The sequence below is a fragment of the Elaeis guineensis genome, chromosome 1, assembly GCF_000442705.2.
Source record: "Elaeis guineensis isolate ETL-2024a chromosome 1, EG11, whole genome shotgun sequence".
Classification (NCBI taxonomy): domain Eukaryota; kingdom Viridiplantae; phylum Streptophyta; class Magnoliopsida; order Arecales; family Arecaceae; genus Elaeis; species Elaeis guineensis.
In genome coordinates, this window is record NC_025993.2 from 2,996,709 (window position 1) to 3,020,432 (window position 23,724).

Here is a 23,724-nt window from a genome sequence, read left to right on the forward strand (position 1 = left end):
CATCTTGCATGGTGTTTTTTTTTTTTCTTTCTGTTTTTTGAAATCAGGAGGGGCTAATCTCACATGGAATAAGCTCTGGCCTATGATTTTATTAAAACAGTATCTAGACTACACCAGGATAACATAATCAAGCTTCGAAACCATGCTATTTGCTGTTTATGTGTAATTGCTGACAGGAGATAAATATGAAGCTAGAGAATTAGTCTAGTTTACAATGTAATCATTTACTATATGATTCTGGTGTTATCATTTATCTTTTAAAAAATTTCAAGTGAAGCTTCCATGAAACACAGACACAAGCAGATCCAAGAATATCAGTGGGAATAATGATGAGAAAACTTGGAAAGAAAAGAGTTGCCACGGGCATGGTGAGATTGGAGATCACTCTAGTACACTTAGCCAGAACGTGGACATGGATGGACTGACTTGTTCCATGGTTGTGTCCCTTGATCTCAAAGTCCATCTTTTGTAGAAGTGTTCCAACATTCAGATTCCATAGTGAGAGGGAAGTTGCAACAACTCAATTCCATCCCATCTCCAACGGATAGATTAGTTCTACTCAATTTCTCGACTTATGTAATTGTCCAGATGGTTTGTTTATCTTGGTTTCATGGCCACAACGGTCAACCAATAAAATAGCAAATGAGAATTATAGCCCTTAAAAGATTATAATCCTAAGCACATGAAATGCATCTGAGGTAAATCATGTATTGATGTAAATGGATATCCTTGTCGTCTGACCTTAAAAATTCTAAGATTATTAAATTTCTCTCCAGTAAAAACTGGATGGTGTGTTTTGAGAACACAGACAAGCGGCGATATTAGACTTTGGACCGAGGCTCAGGACCACAAATAAAGCCTCGAGTGTTCGCTTTTGCACCAGCCAAGCACCAGTGAGAGCCCATCTGTTTTGGGAAAGAAAACAAAGAAGTAACATGCCTAACAACCAACATCCTCTATTTAATTGTCGTAACACCTTTGGCCTCATTTATATTAATCAAACAAAGTAGACCAAGATCAAGAATACTACAGACCCGTTTGATTTACGGAAAACTTTTCTTTCTAGAAAGTGACTTCTGAGAAACTAATTTTTAAAAATAAAATTTTGAGATGTTTGATTGGTCATGAAAAAATGATTAATTACAGAGTAACTTACATTTAGTTGAATACTCATTTTTCTAAAAAATTATATAAAATATCTATTATACCTTTAATAGATATGAGATTATACTTTTTTACTCCTAAATTTTATATAAATATTAATATTATATTTATATTAATATAAAATATAATATTAATATGTTATGATATAATATTAGGCCATAATAATTTATTATGTTAACATAATACAATATATATTAATATTATATTAATATTTTTATATAATAAATTTATTAATATATATATTAAATATAATATTATATTAATATTAATATTAATATATAAATATAAGTATTATATAATATTAATATTAATATTATATTTATATAAATATTAGAATAATATTAATATAATATTATATTACTGTCCAATGTTTCATCCTAGCCATCCATTGGTATTTTGTAAAATCTTAACCATAGATCTTAAAAAGATATTTTAAAAAAAAAATACCACCACTTTCCATTCTATGGGAAGTGCCAAAGTCCAGCTTTTCTATGGATTTTCACTTTTCAGAAAATATGGGAAGTGACTTCTCATCGGAAGAGTTTTTTTCATTTTCTCTTCTCTTAAAATTCCAACTAAATAAGAGATCCCCTCTCTACTTTTCAAGAACTGCTTCTTCTCCTCTTCACTTTCTGTCAACGAAACGAGTCCTACATGAATCTTATGGGAAAAGATTAATATAGTGAATGAATGACCCTCGGCAAACAACTCAAAAGAAGCAGGTCCATCCCCATGTAATATATGTCAATTATGGGTGGATTCTTTGATATTAGGTCGACTATAACCTTATTGTTTCAGGATTACAAGGATTGTTAACTATCTTTGCTATTATGATAATAATTTAAGCTTTTATTCATGCTTTTCATCACATGATGGCAGTGGTCGAAGTGACACTCGATAACTAGTAGTAAAAATGATATGAATATTATCCATTCGTATCTATTTTTATATCTAAATCAATTCAGATATGAAAAAAAATTTGAAGATCCGACTAATATTCATATTCATATTCATATCTATAAAAAAAAAAAAGATATGGATAGATAATTATCAGATTCATATCCGAATATTCGAATTTACATATAATCCTATATAATATTATATAATATTTATTAATTTTTAAAAAATATTTATTATATAAAAATATTATTAATTTGATTTATCATTTATTTAGTAATATTTTTAGTCCTGTAATTATAAAATTTAGTTGTCTAAATTATATCCGTAGTTATATCCATACTTTCCATATTTATATAAAATAAAAATAGATATAAATATTTATATCTAAATAATATTTATATTAATTAAATAAAATAAATATAAATATAGATATATTAATGTATATCTGATCCGATTCGAACTTTAGAAGTAATTCTCCATCTTTATTTTACAGCCCAAGACAGCAGCTAACTTTTACACAGCGAATGATGAAACTTTAACCCGTAGTCCAAAGACATCCAGTCAAAGTGACGCAGTGCTGGTCCCCAGCACCCACCTACCGATTATAGATCCAGCCAAGTGCTCCAAACGATTGGAGATCCACCAAATCAGCGGCTCTCGGTGAATCACGGGACGTGAAGATTCTGTCACTTCCTCACGTGAAACTATGCGCCCATGACCTCCACCCCTCCGGCTATAATGGTTTTAGCTTCTTGGTAGACAGGAAATTTATTTATTCTATTCGCTTCCACCAGTCTTCCAAGAAGGTTCAAAAGCTCTTCCTCCCTTGTCCCTCAGATCCAAGATCTCTCTTTTCCTCGGATCTCATCAAATGGTACGCGCTTTCATCCCACTTCCTCTCCCTTGTGGCATCTACAAGGTTCTTTCTTTCTTTTTCTTTTTTCTTTTTTTTTTTCTGATTGATATGAATGACTCCTTCATCCTTTTTTTTTTTACTTTGAATCTTGTTGCTCGGCTCATCCGATAGAAATGATATGAGGTTGAAGATGATTTTCATAACATCTCTGACGTTATTTGATGCATCTTTGCTTGAAAGAAGTTGGGTTTTGGAGTAAGAATGAGAAAAAATGATTCTCATTCTAACCGTTTGGTTGGTAAAAAATTCTGTTTCTACTTCGATTCTATACTCTCTCTTAATATTCAAATTTTATTCTAATTTCAATTTTGATCATGAAACAAATATATTGAAGGATATGATCATTCTGATTCCTGTTCTACTCTGCCAACAAACGGAAAGTGCTGCCTGGTAGAGCCAAAGCTGGCCAATTTTTGGTCACAAATAGCTTTGATCAGGTGCTGAGAACTGACACTGAAGCGGTATTGATGTTATTTAGGATTACCAGCGGAACGAAGAGCATTGCTTTTAGTGAAGCGGTTCTCAACGAGGTTTTTGATGTCTTAGATTTCGCCTCTTGAGCTGTTTTCCCAGGAAATGCTCGGTCTGGATCTACAAAAGTTCCGGGAGCATCAAACCAGCGGGAAACGTCGGTTGAAGTATCGCAAAGCGTTTCGTACTTTCCACGAGGCTCTTTCTTGAGCGTGCTTCCGGAAACGCGTTCTCTCCGGGAAACGTCATGTTATCCTATCCTGTACCTGTTGGCTCTCGTAAAGTCTTCGCCCCTCTTGACCGAGGTGATGGCCAAAGCCCAACCACCAATTAAATGATCGGTTAAATCCAGTCGTTCGATGTGAGTTGACGGATGAACAGCATTGATTTAAGCATGGGCCCTGACGGTGTAGAGAACTCGGCTATTCTGCCTTTTGGATTGAGGAGGACATCCCATGTTCCATTTTTGTCTTGGTCCTTTTCATAGATTGGGCATTTTGAGTTGAGCTCCTTTTTGCTCTTATTATAACTTTTCAGCTGGTTCGTTGGAACATCATGATCCATTGATATACTAAAAAGATAGGCAAGGAAACCCCAATCATGGCATTGGCGTAATTCCAGGTGGGGGGTCCTGCCAAGCCAATAGATTATCCTATCAAACTACATAGGTCATCCTTCATTATGATATTCACAAGGTACCTAAAATGGGTTCAGATTGTATCTTTTGCATGAAAGAATGGTCAATCTTTTTTTGCAATGGGATTGTTGGATGGTGCTCCATAAAACTCTTAAAGCATTCTGAACTTTTTGGACCATCCACTCATATAGATCTCAAGTAGCCATTACACAATCCAATAATGGATGCACGTGAAAAATGGTGCATCATTCTTTCGTATCAAAGATACAATCCATTGATCTTATATGTCCATAGGAGAGGGGAGGCATTTCATGATAGTATATTCTAGTGTATTGATATGGTAGAGCTAGGTCCTTTTTTGGAGATGCAACATAATCTATATTCAAAGAAACAGTCATCTAAAATAAACCTGTAGTTTTTTAAGTCAAGGATGATATAAATTTTTAATCCATCACCAACTAGCTTGGGTCCATTTTTGAAAGTCTGGGCAAGCCATCGAAGGAAAAATCGGCATCCAAAAGAATCTTGGGCAATCAATAGAATACCAATCATCCCATATAAAATTATTAGAACATTATATTTCTGTTAAAAGGTGATTTTTGTTATACTAATTTGCATGTCCCAAGTTTCTTACAATGGTAAAACAATTACTCCTTTCATGGCTCCACAAAAAATAAAAAAAATAATATATATATATATATATATATATATATATATATATATATATATATATATATATATACCTTCCACCATACATGCAAGGTTCTAAATATTGTAGGACAGAGTTGTCCCAGTTTCTCCATGGAATGGGGCTCTGCTGTCTTACCCCATTTTGATGGTCGTCCAATCATACATCCTTATGGATATCTTCCATCACTCTTCTATCCTTTTTTTTTTCCTTCTTTTCTTCTATCTTTCTTTCTTTTCTTATTTTTGTTCTATTTTGTATCCCTCCTTTTATTTCTTTTTTCCTATTTCTCCTTTTTTTTTTTCTCCTTTCTTTTCTTTCTTTCTTTTCTTTTCTCCATTTTTCTTTCCTCTTTCTTCTTCTCTTGCTGCATGAAGGATGGATTTTTGAGTTCTGACACCATCCTAGTCCCATCTTTTTATAAAAATGAGATAGGATGGCTAGAATGTCCTCATCCTATTAGGACTTCAAACCTCACATATATAGATAATTCTATGAATAAGCAGTTCAGAAATTCAAATAGTCCAAGGTTAAGTGAAAAGTTAACATAGCATCAAAGCAAAAGCTAGGAAACATTATGTTCTCTAAATAAGAAATTACATCTCAAGCTTCCTTCCCCCGCCCGCGTAACATATGTTAAAAAGGTGAAGAACTTTGAAAATCCAATATACATAAAAAAACATAACTTGGAAGCTAAGAAAATGCATAGAAAAATATGTTACACATCAACCTTTCTGTTTCTTATGTTTTCATTATTATTCAATAGACAAATAAAACTTGTGATGCATGTTTAATCACGATCAATTATGTAGTTATTCTCTTTATACCATATGATAAAAATGAAATATATCTCATGCTAATCATGTTGAAACATATCTAAACAGCTCAAATTGATTAGGTTGGCTGGTCATCCCGATGGTGTGCACCGATCCTCTATCTCTTCTACTAGTGATGCGCTCCTATTCTTAACTTCATAGGCCATGCCTTCGACGTCGTTACTTTGAAGAAATTAGAATGCTCAAGACTAAACAGCTCGAATCCATGCCATCGGATCATGTGCAACTTTTGTTGAGTCACTTGTACTCCAAATTTTATTCAAGAATCAAAATAGCCTCATAAGCACTCAAGAATTAAATAATCCGAGATTGGCCTTGATCATGTGTGTATGTATCTTGGCAATTTGGCAAAGATAGACATCCACCATGTGAGCTGTCTTTGGGCCATCTCTCCACTCCAAGGCAATGACAAAACCAATGATCAAGTAAGTCCCAAAGATGTAGAAAAATGAGCACAGAAAGGCAAAACTAGAAGGCCCTCATAGAACGTTGTCCCCCTCCCAAAGCTTCAATAATTAAGAATCCTTTTCATGCCAGTAGAGAATCTTGTCCTACACCATCATTTAAACCAATTGCCTTTTTTTTTGATAAGACAAAAACCAATTGCTTAACCAAAAACCATAACCCCTAAAGCCTGATATTTGTACCCACTAGTATCCTAACATCCATCTCCTTTTCCTTGTCGAACAGGTTAGTAGATTTTTTTTTTTTTTCCCACAAGTTTTTGTTGGATATAACTAGAAGTTTTCTTTCTTTGCTTTTTTTTCAAAGCCGCAATTTTTAAAAAAAATATGAAAAGTTGAGGGGCGTTGGGGTGGAGAATGAAAAATTGGGAGAGGGAATATCGCTGCCCTAACAAGTGGTAATATTTAACACCGCTGGTTGGAACGGTCCGTAATCTCTTTACTGGCTGTGGAGAAGCACACAGCTCTACTCGCTTGGATCCGCGGTTTTGGTTGTTGAGGAATAAAGGATTGAAATCGGATGACACGGTGTGGTTTTCGCCGTCGTTTTTTAATCAATCAATTGCTTCAGTCGCTTTCGATCTCGCCAACTGCGAAGGGGATTTCCTCAATCTTTTTTTGATCCCAAAATGGACGATTTGATGCCTAGTACCGAGGTTCTCGAGCTAGATTTTATGTTTTTTTTTTTTTTTGTCTTTTTGGATTTGATTTTATGCCCAAGGTTTAATTTGGATTCGTCAAAGATGGATTCTTGGTGTCAATGTCTTTAAACTTTTCATTGTCTTTTCTTTTTTTTTTTGTTTGCTTAGGCGAATTCTTTATTTCTCATTTGCGTTGTTATTTTAGATCTCTCTTCTTTTCTTTTTCCCCATGATGCTAGGGATTTAGAGTGGATTATCGAGTGCTGGGGATTGGATTTTATATGATCATTGAAGAGCTGCATTGATGATTTTTCCTGATTTTAGTTTCTTTTTGTTAGAAATAGGAATTCGGCTGTGCTATTACCACGAATCAAACTTCTGCTTGAGTTGTGAAACAAAAGGTTCTGAATTTGGGAGATTAGGTCTAGGTAGCAAGATACAGAAGCCATGATTTCCTTTTTTCCCCCCAACTGTTTATCATGTTCCAGAATTTGTTGACCTAGTACAAGTAGATTATTATGATATGTTTTCAGATCTTGTTTGACTCTGACAGTAGCGAATGTTGGGGTAACTTTGGTTACATTTTACTCTTTTAGCATTTCTTTTTTACGGAACTTTGTTTATTTTGGATCGTTTAATGATCAGAGGAGCTTCTTGTTGAGTATGTCCAAAAGTCTTGAGCTTTAAATCTGAAAAGGTCCATTACAAGGAATTTGGAGTCTTTCCTCTAATGTTCTCCCTGAAGCTCGGAAGAATAAGTTGCCCCGATGTTGTTCATTAAGTTTTCATCAAGTTATTTGATTTTTCTTTTTCTCCCTTGATTCCTATTGTTATGTGAGCATTGTAATTTTGCTGTTGTTAATTCTTTCTTTATCAGATATAAGATTTCAATCAGTTATAAGATAATCTATGGATGTGATATAAAAATTTGCCCAAGTCATACTTATGGACAAAATATTGATTTTTCATGGACCAAGTTGGAACAGCACCTTGCTTTGCACCTAGCCCAATTCAGATCTCTTTCTAGTTTGTTTGGATGAAAAGTTTCCTGAATGCAATGAAAGTGGTTGGATTTTGTTTAAACCCAATCTCAATCTGGTTGTCATTATAAAGTTTTAAGCCAATGCTGTTACAATGGTCATTACAAACATAACTTAAAACTTTATTGATGATTTACAGTATTGTTAAAAATATAACAGTTTGCAAATATTTTGCAACTTTCCATGAAAAGTTGTGCTGAATTTTTCCCTTTTACATACTCAAATTTCACGAAATCTGTTATTTCCTACTTTTTCACAATCTCATCTCAAGTTATTAAATTTCCTTTACCAAAGTTGTCCCATGTTCCGTCTTTATTAGTGTACAATCTTAAACAATTCATTATTCTCCGTATTTTGACGTTTGCATTATTGTGGTTGAGGACTAAAAATGTCCTTATTCTTTTTTCCCTTAATGCAGGGATCTGCCCTTACTTATCATTTTGTAGAATGGAAAGCAACCTCAAGTGACTGATCTTGCCTCCACAATTGTTGTCCAAGTGTGCAACAATTCTGAAATAACTTGTTGACACGAAATGGCGACCGATGTTGATCAGACTTTTATGGATGGTCAAAGGATGAGTTTTCTGATCGAGATGATTCTCAAGTAATTTTTTTTCTCTAATCCCTCTGGATTTTTCACCATCAGAATTATTTATCTTGAATTTTCTTCCATGCCTTTAGAGTGCTAAATTTTAACAGCAATTCATTCTTGTATATAGCAAACCATCTATTCTTTGCCCTTTAGCCTTATTATGATGGTTTGTCCAACTTGTATGAATGGTAAGTACAATATTAAGATTTTTATATATTACTAGTTTTAATTTGCAGTTCAAGTCTTATAACATATGTTCTTATATGTAATATATTGTATCACATTCTACACCACATTTGCAACAGAAATGGTGTGGGTTCCTTTTATTCTCTGTTTTGCTCTGATTGGTTCTATATTGTCTGTTTTACTCCCCTTGCAGTTTCATTTCCATGTTTCTGAAGTATACACAGTTGGAGCGATCTAAACTCAACACATCTGAGTATCAAGTTAGATTACAATGCAGAAAGTATATAATAGATATAGTATTCCTAGTCTGTTGTTATTGGGTGGCCAATTGGGTCTTTGGGGGTGTTATTAAGTACCTGAGCATCATAGCTCTGTATTTCCTGAATTGATGTGGATGTCATATAAAGTTTAGTATAAAAGCTTGGGTCAGCAGAGAATGTAGCATGTGGTACAAACTACAAAGGAGCCTAAGAAAGACAATTGGCGTGTTATAATTGTTTAAATACATTATTTTCTTTCCTTCATGCAGAGTATTGATGCTGTTAATCTGATTGCAGGAAGCATCAGTCTCACAAATGCTTGATCACGGGTCTATATCCTTTGGAAGATTTGCAGCTGAGTCATTGTCATGGGAGAGAAGGTCAGTCTTCACTCATGACAGACGTCAGGAGGAACTGGAGAAAGTTAATGGTTTAGTTGCCAAAAAGAAAGCATACTTTGAAGAATATTACAAAAGGCTTCGAGCTTTGAAGGCCTTGCAACAGAATCAGCAAACTGAGCTCACATTGGATTATGGTGGTGATGGCAGTAATTCTAGCCAGACTGGGGAAGATGATGGAACAACTTTGCAGGTTGGAACTCTTCAAGATGGGGCAGTAGAAACTATTGATGCCTCTTCAGGGGAACCCACAAATGAACTTACGTTCCCTCAGGATATGAATTGCAGAGAAGATCTTCAAACTAGACAGTTGTATCCAGGATCCACAACATCAGATATTGACTCATTGAGAAAAAACATAGAAAAAATTGAGCCGGAGAAGAACTCTAACCATGCTGTGCAGACGCAAGACTTGGAGACAGAATCCTTATTGTCAATAACTAGGAGCACAGAAGAGATTGAACAGAACGATATCAGTAGTGTTGATGGCAAAGACATTCTGGGGGAACCAGAGAGTTCGGTGTCTAATGTTGAATCTGGACCTGCTCCTGATGGGTCTGTCTCAGACCTGACAAATTCTAGAGGCAGTGAATCGCAGCTTGCACCAGATTACAACTTAATACCAGACAAAACCAAACTGGCTGTTGAGAAATCTTCAGAGGGTAAATTGGTTCCTGAAGTGAAGAAGGTATTGCAAACTTGGATTTTCTTCTTGCATGTGTATAATACGTTCTTGCTGCTTTCAATAGGCTGGTTAGTTTTTCTTTAATAACCAAATAAAATTAAGACTGCTAAGGACCCGAAATATTTGTTTCAGTATGCTGCAGCCCCTCCAACTCCCCAGCCAGAAAAGGATGTCCAAATTTATTTAACAATAAAGGCATGCTTGGGGTATGCTCAGCCAATATCTCGTTTAGGAGGATTATCTTGGCAACCATGGATCATCCGGTCCAGAAATTGATTGAGATACACTTTTGAGTGCGGTAGTTGGACATTTTCCAACTATAATAGCTCCTCTTCCATCATCCAGCTCAGGGCTAAATTGGAGCCTCTTCTTACTGATCATCTCCTCAGAGTTCCAGGATGATTTCTTGATCAGAAAATGTTCCTCCATTTTGTCCCTTTAACCATCCAGTTAGATAAAACTTATTTGTACATTACGTATGTGACCAGGGAATATATCATGGCCAGCACCGCACCCTCAGTTTGGAGAAGCATAAAAAAAAGTTGGCATACCCCATACAGTGGATTTTGATATGTGAAATATTACCTATTACACAGTTTATTCTTTATAGATATAGACTTAATGTGTATGTTAAGTATTGTTTTGTTCCTACTAATCTAACAAACATATTCAGTCAGAAGAGTAGTTTAAGCGTCATACTCTATGCCGTAAGAGTGATCCTCAATATTCTAGTCGGATCATAACTAAAAAGCACGCCGCATACAACACATATATCCTAGAGAGCTTGTTTTATCATATTATTCTCCTTCTAAGGGCCTACAAACATCTGTATTTTATTCAAGTGATCGGTGTGGATATTCAATGTGGACAGGAGGGAATGATTGTCCCTCTCTCTAGTAAACCATATTAATAAATGCATGGTTATGAAAATATTATTTGATGTCATGAAAATAAAGCTTTACGATGAACCGACGAGTCTACAGCTTAAGGATTTTTTTTTCATGTGATCAAACAATTTTGCAATTTGCTTATCAAGTTTGCTGTATTTATTTCCACATGCAAATGTTTAGTTTGATTGTTTAGAGTCATGTAAGAGGCTTAAGTTACAGAACACAAGGTAAGGAGACCTTTACCGTTGTCTATGGGGCACAAACACTAGCAGTTGATTTTTCACACTATTTGCAATGTCTCCTCCACTTCTTTCTTTGTGGTTAATGCATATGCTTTTCTAAGATCTCAAAGGCAGTGTTTCTTGTAGGAAACATTAGAATGTCAGAACTAAAAATCCACTTTATTAAGGTAGAGATTAATGACATCCCAGATGCTTTTTTCTTTTCTTTTCTTTTTTAATACTGGACAACCAGGTTTATTTTTCATTTGTCTTATTTTCAGGAGCCTGCTTCTTCTGTTAGGACTGGCCTGGAGCCAACACATGGAACAAGGAGAGAAGTGGTTCAGTCATCGAGGGGAGCCAAACATCCAGGACAGAAGCTAATTGGCAAGGCAGATGGCCGTCTCCATTCAGACAAAGCAATTGCCAGTAAAGTCACAGGCAACCATAGATCTGCCTCCGTTGCTTCGCGTAGGTCAGTTACAGAAGTGTGTTCCAGTATTACCAGTGCACGCCCATTTTCTCTTTCCATGGAAAGAAGATCAGGCATTAGGGAAGGTGCAGTGAGATTGGATTCCAAAACCTCCAGTAGATTAGCATCATCGCAAAGTCGGGAAAATGGCGGGTCTAGTGTGCAGGTGAGTTCAGTTGGTATTTAGTGTTTGCTAGCATTTGGCTGCGTGCATTTCCTGTCTGCTTTTGATGTTATTTTTTCTTCCAAGTAATCTGCCTATTTTCTCCCTCCACTTGATGTTTTCTGTCAAAGTCATTTCAAGCCACGTAATTCAAGAATCCATGAAATGTAGAGAGAACACAAAATTTCAACATTCATAGAGCCAGTTCAACTTTCTTTTTCCTATGTCATGTTCTAGGGGTCGGAAGATGTAATTACTAGCACTTCCTGTAGTTACTTATTGATGGTGCTGTGGCTACAATGTCTTTGCTGATTTGGTCAATGTTGTAATCTTTGCACCTTCAGACTCTTTTTCCTTTTTTTCATCTTCTGAAGAGAGCTGGTAGGTCTTCTGATTTCAATTATTATGATAATCTTGCTGTGGTCACTGATCCACTATCCCAATTGCCATTTCTATAGGGTGGTTCAAAGAAGATAATCACAACCTGTAGCATGAAGAGCCATGGACTACAAAATAAAAGGTTGATCTTGTTACGTGATCATGGCAGCATTTTGACAAGACATATGTTGCACTTTAGATACTCATATTGTTGCAATGCCATATCTGATTTTATTTTTCAGGGACTGCAAAGAAGTGATAAGAAAATCTTTGCCATCAGAGAGCCAGGAGACCAGTTTGAAGGGCAAAGATGCACATGTTCTCAGGCAATTGAAGTTAAGGTTAGAAGCTCAACCACATACGAGATTATGATTTTCTAATGTTTTTCAATAATGTATTAGAAGACTAAAATCAAAAAGCATCTTTTTTCTTATTATAAATTTCCAGTTCAAATAACCTTCCTGTGAGGAACAAGTCTACTTCTAATGGTGGATCTGAAGTTCAGCTCACAAATACCATCAAAAGGAACAAACGGAAGGAGGTAAAATGGCATACAGTAGATGCTTCTCTTGTTCAGCAACTTTTATTTTTAGGCACCGTGCCAAGTTGAGACAACCAAAAGTTGTCTTGCCTAGTTAATCATATATTGGTTCCATTTTACTATTTTCTCCTGAAATATAGTAATGCAAAGAAGTAAATGGTCTACTTTAACAACTTCTTGTGCTGATGGTTTGTTTTATGTTTCATGCATAATTTGGCAATCTAGAGAAGCAATTTTGACTTCATGTGATCAAACATGTATTATTCCTTCAAACACTTAAAGTATTGTAATAATTTTCTAGCAAGGGAAGTAGTAATGGCATGATCAGTATTGGTTAAAATATGGAGATAAATTTAACCATCCTGGTAATATGAAGTTGCCTCCTCAAAACTACTTCACGAGTGGTTTTCATTTGACATCCAGTCCTTCATAATGGAGTATCTTAAGCAAACATGTCACTTGTTTCATCTCTGAATAATTTATTCTGTTAATATGATTTCACCGACAATTTCTTGTAAAGAGTTGTATCAATTTACACATCTCCAGACCCATGAGGTTTTTCCTTAGTTTATCCTCTTGGTGTTATTCCTATTACTGTTTCAAAGCTATCATTTGAACTTTACCCTAGTTTTGCAATTCATTCAATTCAACTTCCTCATTGTGTTAGGTTTACTATGTGCTCAAGGGCCTGCTTCACCACCTAACATATTAATTACATATATGAAGCCGGTTTTACGGTCATCTAATATTTTATATTTTCTCCTCATCCTTTGAGGAAATATGATCTTTGTCATATGGCCAATTTGTTGGAAGAATAGATTCCATTGCAATTTATTCAGTTGTGCATTCATCAATCAGTAGACTGTAGTAACGTCAACCAGTTTACTGCTAATTTAGATTTATGATATCAGAGCAAATCAGACTGAATGATTTGGCACCACAATTTCTCATGGATGTGAATTACCCATTGTTTTGAATCTATAGAATTTTACCCTAAGATTGTTTCTCTTCTGTTTTTAATTATTGTGCTAGTTGTCACATTTAATAATGTTTTTGGATCTCTTATAAGTTGTAATTACCATTAGAAACTTGAGGCTTTAATGCATGCTGCATTTTATGCAAGTAGGAAGGCATCGTTTGAGTTCCTGAAGTATTAAAGCATGTAATCTCATGTAAACGAGAGGGTTTTAGTTTTTGATTTCATAGTCGAGGGGACTCTCTTGTGATGTGTGGAACATAATGGCTATACATTAAATTGGGCACACTCAACACAACTGATCCACATGCAACATTGCGACTCTGATAGTTCATGGTGGTTGAGTCACGTGGATGAGGTGGGGGTTTCCTGTGACATAGAGGAGACCATCTGTAAAGTTTCTGCAGTAACTCTTCCACTGGCATCAGACCTTGCTTTAGCTTACTAGCAGATCTGGAAACACAGCACTTCTCTAGATTGTCATAAATTTTCTCTTAGATGTTTTGTGATTCTCATAGAGTTGGTTGTGCAGGAAAAAGAGGACGTAAGGTTGAAGGAGCCTCAAGGACCTACGAAGATTGTTACTCCTGTCACTGGAATTCCGCGGACAGGGAATAAAAAGGTGAGCTTCATTCCCATGCATCCAATAATCATTATTATTGAAGAACAGTAATTTGTCGTGAAACCATCTGTTGTTACTACCGAGCATTAGTGCCAGCCAGACATCAGATGACTGATCACTGTGGGTCTGACACATTCCTGTAATTGTAACACCACCTTTCGACACCTGCAGGATGAGCAGTGTTATCTTGTGGAAAATAGGAGTCATGCATTTGTTTCTACTCACTGCTACTCTGAAAACTACAGGTATTTCCATTTGGGATTGCTGTGCAATCAGATGGTGGGAGGAAATCCCAAGTCAATAGTATGTCACTGGATGGAAGGAAGCCAAAGTACGTCACTCTTTTGCACACTTTAAAGTTTCCTGTATTGAGGCTTTGCTGCTTACTTTTTTGTTTCCTGTCATTTATACAGGCATGCAACACCACCATGGCGATGAATTATCTGAAGATGCAAAGCCTCAGGGTTTCTGATGGAAGGAACCATGGATCCGATAGCTGCATTCATGCATAGCGTAGTTTCAGCACCTGGCTGTTGAGTGTTGTTGTAATATATCTGCTGAGTATTGTATACCTTGTTTCTGTCGTAGTTACCACGGCTGCTTTTGTCAAACGGTGCCTATCTGTAGTTAGATCTTTAGTTGCTTTAGAGAGGTGGTCCTGCAGCTAGAAGTGCCATTGGATATTCTAGATTTAGTGTATAGCTAAGAGAGAAATGGATGGACTTAGAGAAATAGAGGTTGAACATGCTAGATTTCCAAACTTCTAGTTTTGATGGATGTGCTCTGCTTTATGGTGGTCATGTAAATGGGAACAAATGGTAGGTCAGTGGATTCTTTTGGACCGTGATGTGCATGTAAATGGATTTCCTGCCCTGCATCCCAAGCAAATAAATTAGCAAGCTGAAGGGTGCTCTATTTCTGAATAAAGTCTCTTGATGCTTGGGAGATAGAACCACATAGAAAACTTTCATCGATACGGTTGGTTTGTTCCAAAATGTGCTTCCACATATTCTGTGTGATAAATGAAAATTTTATCAATTGTAAATATAATCTGGTACAACATTCTAACGTATACTTTTTCACTTATGTCTTCTTCAATAATGCAAATGAAATCCTTGGAAAGAATAGACTAATGGTCGCGCCATATCGGATACGAATTGCATTTAGGTGTCGCTTTTGGATTCTTCAGTCTACACCCCTGGATTTTTCCCTTTCTAATGTTGGCTTACCAGAGATTTGTTTCCAGTTCCACTACATAAAACCCTTTGAAACAATCATCTATTTGGCCCTATATCTTGTGATGGTTCCTTGTGAAGCCTTGAAAATTTTGAGAAAAATGAGATGAAGGGTTGTGCTAGAAGCAGAATGAATAAAAGTTTTTGAAGAGGTTTATGTGCCGATCCTATTTTAAATTGCACTGGCTATAAGTCGGCATTGGATTAATTATTTGGAAGGAGAAAGAATTCATTGGCATGAAACTAAATAAATGTTGAATTCATTGTGGCAGCCGCAAAGTCGTACCGCGCATACCGTGCTAACTAGATTTTTTATGGTCTCATACTGTAAGGTGTAGAATACCAAAGATGATGGCAGAAGGTCCTTGTGAAGAAGGGACTGATTCCCTCTTTCCTTTCTTCTTCTTACAAACCTAATCCCCTTCTTTCTCCCAAATAGATTGGCCCTCCTATTTCTTTGCTTATAGGTTTTTTGATTCAAATGGAATTGACGGAAATATTTTAAGAAATTTTTTTGGTAAAGAAAATATTTTGAGGATTGCAAAAATTTTATATTTTCTTTTCAGTATAGAATACGAAGGATCGTGATACAAAGTTTATATCAAACAAATATGTATTAAATATATTATAGCCCAAGCCCAATTTAAAAGATCCAAGCCCATTTTAACAAAAAAAAAATAGAAGAAACAGGAGAACCAGAAGAAGACTTCCGATAGGAGTCTTCTTTTCCAATTAAATTATGATCGGGAGTCCTAGGACCATCAGGAGTCCTAGGGCTCTCTATAAAAAGCCTCCCCTTCCTAGAAGCCGACCACCGATCTTTTCCCCTCTCTTCCTCCCTGATTTCTCCGATTGGAGCCCGGATGCTTGTTTCGTTCTCGCCGTGATTGCTCATCGGCGGGGTCATCGAGGCCGAAGTAAGTTTTCCTCCTCTCCTCTCTTCTTTCTCCTTCTTTCCGTGCCTTTGTGCACGACTGCCGGCGACGGGATGTCGTCGATTTTTGGTCGGAGAAGAGATCCATGTTTGGTCTCTTCTTCCCTTTTGTTTTCCGGCGCCGGCGATCACAACCGACCAGGCCTTGCCTCTCCGAACTGAGAGAGTTGCCCCCTCTACCGCCGGCCTTCGTCGTGTCGGTCGTGGCCTGGACGGCCGGTCAAGGGAGGGGACCTGCCGTCCCCTGTTTCGGACAGGAAGGAGCCCGAGAGAAAGAAAAAAAAGAAGAAAAAGAAAAGAAAGAAAAAGAGAAAAAGAAAAGAAAAGAAAAAAAAAAAGAGAAAAAAAGAGAGAAAAAGAAAGGGAGAGAGAATCTTTCTCTCTCTGCTCTCTCTTTTAGATTTTTAGGATTTATGGAATTAAAAAATAAATAATAATATAATAATAATAATTAAAAAAAATATAAGAAGAGTTTTCATGGATCAATCCGAAAATCCTGGAGCTGTCGTCTAGTTAATCCATGTGAGGACATTGGATTTTAATAAATTTTATTTTTTTTAATTCGATAAATTTTGATCAAAAATATGATATTGACGTACCAGTCCGGAAAGGATTTTCAAGATTTCTAGAATTCTATTTGATTTTCTTTTGAGTAAGTAGTGTTTACTTTTATTGAATTTATCTGGTAAATTATAAATTCTGAATTAAATAAATTCATGGCATGCTTGTGATTGAAAATATTTATTAAAAATAATTGTTGAAATTATTTATGATTGAAGTTATTTGTTGAAATTATTTATGATTGAAGTTATTTGTTGAAAAAATTATTATGATGATGTATGATCATAAGAATGATATGATTGATTTGACTCGAATATTATTTATTTATATTATTTTGAAAATAATATATGAATTGGAAGATGATATGAATTTGACAACCTGACTATGTAAAGGACCCGCCAATGGGGGCATATACGTTGGCAATTGATTATCCTGAGGGTTTATGTCGCCAGCGAGACCAGCGACATGTCGCCAGAGAGACCAGTGACAAACCGCCAGCGAGACCAGCGGTTCCAAAGGACTTGACTGCCAGATGATTCGCAGCCTACGCAAGCAGATACGCGATATTATGACCCTCCACAGAAAAAATATGGTCATAGTCATGGTTGGTAAGAAGAACTTAAGAAATTGATGAATTTAAGATGATAAGCATAATTTGAAATTATGATGAATTGAAATTTTATATATGATTGATAGTATGATTATGATTTCATGAATTTACATATTGATTTTGTTATTATCAGTAAATCGATATGTAAGTATTATTACCTGATTTATTCAGTTAAAGGTATACACTGCTTACTGGGCTATTTAGCTCATGATGAGTTTTATATTTTTCTTTACAGATCCAGAAAATTAGCATGATGCGGGATTCGATTGGGAGAGCGATTAGAGATGGAGTTAGCTCATTTGATTTAGGATTTTTCAGAATTGATTCAAGACTTTTATTTTAAGTGTTGACTTTGTCAGACAATTATTTTTTTTTTGGACACTGAGTTTTGATTTGTTATTTGAACTAAGATTTGATTATTAAAAATTAAAAAATTATTTAACTTTATGTGTAAGATATCATGATGAAATGCCTTGCATGCTTATGAAAAATTTTCTATGAGTATGCGGCGATTGCCATGACCCTCGATTCACAATCTCGGATCGGGGGCGTGACAATTAATATGGTATCAGAGCATAAGTAGATAGATAAAGACATGTAGAATAGAATGAGCGAGTGATGGGTAGATATTAGAAATTTGAGAGGTTAGTTATGATAATTATGATCTGACTGTCTCAAGTAAGTTTATAACCTTATTAAGGATAAGTTATTATCTCAAATTTGTCATAGGTCAAAATGCCTCCACGACGAACGAAGAATACTCAAGGAGCGGTAGGAGGGACATCAAATCCACTTGGTGATAACACTCCCCAATTGAATAGCGGCACATCTCAGTAGGAGGAAATCCTTGATCCTACCGAAAATACTCCGACAGTACAGGAGGAGCCGAACATGACTCAACTAATGCAAACTCTGATCGGAGTAGTTCAAACACAACAACAGTTACTTCAACAACAATATGCACAGCCACGTCAGCATTTTTCCACCGACACCTGACATGGAGAACATCCGATGCAGAGAAACAATATCGTCGAGTTTAAGAAGCTAGCCCCTCCAGCCTTCAAAGGGACCATCGAGCCACTGGAAGCAGATAACTGGATTATGAAAATGGAGAAGGCATTCACCGTGCAAGAATGCCACGATGAAGAGAAGATCCGCTACACAGCATATCTGTTACAAGGCGAGGCATACAACTGGTGGCGTATACTTGAATAAAAATATGAACACGATAGAATATCACTCACTTGGGAGAGATTTTGAGATGAATTCTTTGACAAGTACTTCCCTCGAAGTGTCAGAATACAGAAAGAGCAGGAGTTCATTCATCTGAAATAGGAAACAGATCCGTTGCAGAATATGAAGCTAAATTCACGGAGTTAGCCAAGTTTGTTCCAAGATTAGTTGAGATTGAGCAAGACAGAGTACATAAATTTGAAATGGACTGAAGACAGAAATTAAAAAATAAATTGTACCCTATGAGTTAACTACTTATGCCTCAGTTGTGAATAAAGCTCTAATAATTGAGAGGAAAGTTAATGAAGCACATGCGGAGAGAGAAGGAATCAGAAGAAGAGAAATAGGTTTGGTAGAACTCAAGGACAAATCAGAACAATAAGGGTTCAGCAAAGAAGCCAGTAAATGATAAGAATCGTGAGAATGAGACAGCTAGATGTTCGAGATATGGTCGAAGAGAGCATGAGTCTTCTAATTGCCCATGGAATACTGGTTCTTGTTTTAGCTGTGGACAGAAAGGACACAAAATTGCAGATTGCCCCCAGAGGGATGAGAATAGACCCACACAAACAAAGGATGGAGGTCAAAGGCCGAAAACTCAAGGAAGATCTATGCACTCACACAACAGGATGCTCAGGCCTCTAATGCTGTGGTGATAGGTATCATTCCTGTATCTGGTATTCATGCTTCAGTTTTGTTTGATTCTAGTGCTACACACTCCTTTATATCCACTACTTTTATTAGACAACATGATATAGTATGTGAACCTATGAAAATCAAATTATATGTTGAGACACCAGTAGGTGGTATTTTGAGTACCGAAAGTGTGTGCAAGTCATGTAGTATCAGAATAGGAGAAAAGAATTACCGACAGATTTGGTGGTTCTAGATATGCATGATTTCGATGTCATTCTAGGAATGGATTGGCTTGCTACTTATCATGCCTCTGTGGATTGTCATGGAAAGAGAGTGAACTTTCAAATATCGAAAGAATTAACATTCAGTTTTGATGGAAGTACAGAACCACCCCTCCACGTATTATTTCATTTGTGCAAGCTAGACAGATGCTAAGAAAGGGATGTAGAGGTTACCTAGTATCAATAAAGAATAAAGAACATGATGAATTGAAGTTACAGGATATTTCATTGTAAATGAATTTTTGGATGTATTCATTGATGATTTAACCGGACTACCACCAGACAGAGAATTGAATTTACCATTGAGTTGGCGCCCAATTGGTCCGATTTCTAAAGCTCCTTACCGAATGGCCCCTATGGAGTTAAAGGAGTTAAAAGATCAATTACAGATTTGTTGGATAAAGATTTTATAAGGCCTAGTGTATCTCCTTGGGAGAGCTCCAGTCTTATTTGTGAAGAAGAAAGATGGTAGTATGAGGCTTTGTATCGACTATAGAGAGTTGAATAAGAACACTATCAGAAATAAGTATCCTCTACCTCGAATCGATGATTTGTTTGATCAGCTGCAAGGTGCACAAGTCTTTTCAAAAATTAATCTTCGTTCAGGATATCATCAGTTAAAAATCAAAATAGAGGACATACCAAAGACTGCATTTAGAACTCGTTATGGACATTATGAATTTCTAGTGATGCCTTTTGGGTTAACCAATGCTCCAGCGGCCTTTATGGATTTAATGAACAGAATATTCAAATCTATCTTGATAAGTTTGTTATCGTATTTATTGACGATATCTTGATATATTCAAGAGCAAATTGAGCATGAAGAATATTTACGGTGTGTACTATAAATATTGAGGAAAGAAAAACTTTATGCCAAATTTAAGAAGTGTGAATTTTGGTTGGACAAAATAGTCTTTTTAGGACACATGTGTCTAAAGATGAAATTTCTATGGATCCTACAAAAGTGGAACTGTGATGCAGTGGAACAGACCTACAAATATTTTCGAGATTCGAAGCTTTCTGGAATGGCAGGATATTACAGACGATTTGTAGAAGGATTCTCCCGCATAGCTGCACCTTTGACTCGTTTACTCAAAAAAGGTTAAATTCGAGTGGACCGAAGATTGTGAACAGAGTTTTCAAGAGTTAAAACAACGATTAGTTTCAGCCCCTATCCTTACTATACCAACAGGAGATGAAGGATTCACAATATATAGTGATGCATCTAAAAAGGGACTCGACTGTGTATTGATGCAACATGGTAAGGGAGTGGCCTAGCCTCAAGACAATTGAAATCATATGAACAGAATTATCCGACACATGATTTGGAATTAGCTGCAGTGATTTTTGCCCTAAAAATTTGAGACATCACTTATACGGTGCGCAGTGTGAAGTATTTACTGATTCATAAGAGTTTGAAGTATATTTTTACGCAGAAGGAATTAAACATGAGACAGAGAAGGTGGTTAGAACTGTTGAAAGATTATGATTTAACAATCCATTATCATTCTGGAAAAGCTAATGTCGTTGCTGATGCCCTTAGTAAAAATTCGTGAAAATTTGACGGTTTTAATCACACATCAAAGCCAATTATTGGAGGATATAAGAAAACTGAATTAAACATCCGAATATATGACTCAACAGTACGATTAGCCAACATAAGGGTTCAGCCAACACTCATTGAAAGAATTATAGTTGCCAGAATGATGATCCACAACTAATGAAAATAAGGAATTCAGTGGAAGCTGGTGTTCAATCTGAATTCAAGATACATGATGATGGTTCGTTGAGGTTGAAAAAGAATTTGCATACCCAATGATTCAGTACTCAAGCATGAAATACTTCAGGAAGCACATCAGACCGGTTATACAGTTCATCCGGAGGTACTAAGATGTATAGAGACTTAAAGAAATATACTGGTGGAATAATATGAAGAGAGAGATCGCTCAATTCGTGGCTTAATGTTTGGTGTGTCAACAAGTTAAAGCTGAACATCAGAGACCTGCGGACTACTTCAATCTCTTGATATTCCAGTATGAAGTGGGAACATATCACTATGATTTTGTAACTGGACTACCTAAGACTCTAAGTAAAAATGATGCAGCCTGGGTGATTGTGGACCGATTGACAAAGTCTGCACACTTTCTACCAATTAGAGTTATATTTACTTTGGAAATACTAGCAAAATTATATATGAAAGAAATTGTAAGGCTACATGAAATTCTAGTGACCATCGTATCGGATCGAGATACCAGATTTGTATCACAGTTTTGGAAGAGCTTACACAAGGCATTAGGAACAAAATTGAACTTAGTACAGCTTTTCATCCACAGACTGATGGTCAGTCAGAGAGAACTATTCAGATCTTAGAAGATATGTTGAGAACTTATATTTTGGATATGAAAAGTTCATGGGATGAGCATCTACCTTTGATTGAGTTGCTTACAATAACAGTTATCAGGCTAGCATTGGTATGGCACCTTACGAAGCGTTATATGGTAGAAGATGTCGATCACCGATTCACTGGGATGATGTTGGTGAGCGGAGAATATTGGGTCCGAACTTGTTCAACAAGCAGTCGAGAAGATTCAATTAATTAAAGAACGACTTCGGACAGCACAAAGCAGATAGAAAAGTTATGCAGATAACAGGAGACGAAATTAGAATTTCAAATTGGTGACCATGTATTTCTCAAGTATCTCCTTCAAAAGGAATCTCAAGATTTGGCATTCGTGGCAAATTGAATCCTAGATATGTGGGTCCGTTTGAGATTTTGAAAGAATTGGTGAGGTGGCTTATAGACTTGCCTTACCACCTTCACTTGCAGGAGTACATAATATTTTTCATGTTTCTATGTTAAAGAAATATTTACCAGACCCAAGTCACATCGTGGAACTTGAACCATTGCAAGCCAGAAAAGATCTATCATATGAAGAATATCCGATACGGATCGTGGACCGTAAAGAACAAGTGCTGAGACGTCGCAACATTCCTTATGTCAAGGTACAGTGGAGTCGACATTCGAAAGAGAAGCTACTTGGAACTAGAGGAAGAAATGAAGCAAAAATATCCCCAGCTCTTCGAGACCACAGGTATGAAAAATTTGAGGACGAAATTTTTTTTAGGGGTGAAGAATGTTATAGCCCCAAGCCCAATTTAAAAGACCCAAGCCCAAAAAAAAAAAAAAAAGAAGAACAGGGGAACCGGGAAGAAGACTCCGGTAGGAGTCTTCTTCTCCGATTAAACCATGATCGGGAGTCCTAGGACCACCAGGAGTCCTAGGGCTCTCTATAAAAGGCCTCCCCTTCCTTAGAAGCCGACCACGATCCTTTTCCCCTCTCTTCCTCCTTGATTTTCCGATTGGAGCCGCGATACTTGTTTCATTCTCGCCGTGATTGCTCGCCGGGGGTCACCGGAGGCCGAAGTAAGTTTTCCTCCTCTTCCTCTCTTCTTTCTCCTTCTTCCCATGCCTCTGTGCACGACTGCGGCGACGGATGTCGCCGATTTTTGTCGGAGAAGAGACCCCTGTTTGGTCTCTTCTTCCTTTTGGTTTTCTGGCCGGCGATCACAACCGACCGCGGCCTTGCCTCTCCGAACTCGAGAGAGTTGCCCCCCTCTGCGTCGGCCTTCTCCGTGTCGGTCGTGGCCTGAACGGCCGTCAAGGGAGGGGACCTGCCGGTCCCCTGTTTCGGCCAGGAAGGAGCACGAGAGAAAAGAAAAAAAAAAAAGAAGAAAAGAAAAGAAAAGAAAAAGAAAAGAAAAAAAAGAAAAGAAAAAAAAAAGAGAGAGAAAAAGAAAGGGAGAGAGAAACTTTCTCTCTCTGCTCTCTCTCTTAGATTTTTAGGATTTATGGAATTAAAAAAATATATAATAATAATAATTAAAAAAAATATAAGAAGAGTTTTCATGGATCAATCCGAAATTCTGGATGCTGTCGTCTAGTTAATCCATGTGGGGACATTGGATTTTAATAAATTTTATTTTTTTTTAATTCGATGAAATTTTGATCAAAAATATGATATTTGACGTACCAGGTCCGAGAGAAGGATTTTCAAGATTTCTAGAATTTCTAGTTTGGATTTTTCTTTTGAGG

The 23,724-nt window shown here is 36.5% G+C and overlaps 1 protein-coding gene across 1 annotated transcript; it reads left to right on the forward strand.

Annotated features, from left to right (window-relative positions):
* Positions 1–6,524: 6,524 nt before the first annotated feature.
* LOC140850855 (uncharacterized) lies at positions 6,525–14,979 on the forward strand. Its single transcript, XM_073255454.1, has 10 exons — positions 6,525–6,732; positions 8,176–8,361; positions 9,093–9,881; positions 11,271–11,627; positions 12,083–12,144; positions 12,245–12,343; positions 12,450–12,543; positions 14,052–14,141; positions 14,387–14,472; positions 14,555–14,979. The coding sequence occupies exons 3-10, from the start codon at positions 9,111–9,113 to the stop codon at positions 14,577–14,579; spliced, it is 1,584 nt and encodes a 527-aa protein (XP_073111555.1). The 5' UTR covers positions 6,525–6,732; positions 8,176–8,361; positions 9,093–9,110; the 3' UTR covers positions 14,580–14,979.
* The last annotated feature ends 8,745 nt before the right edge of the window (positions 14,980–23,724 follow it).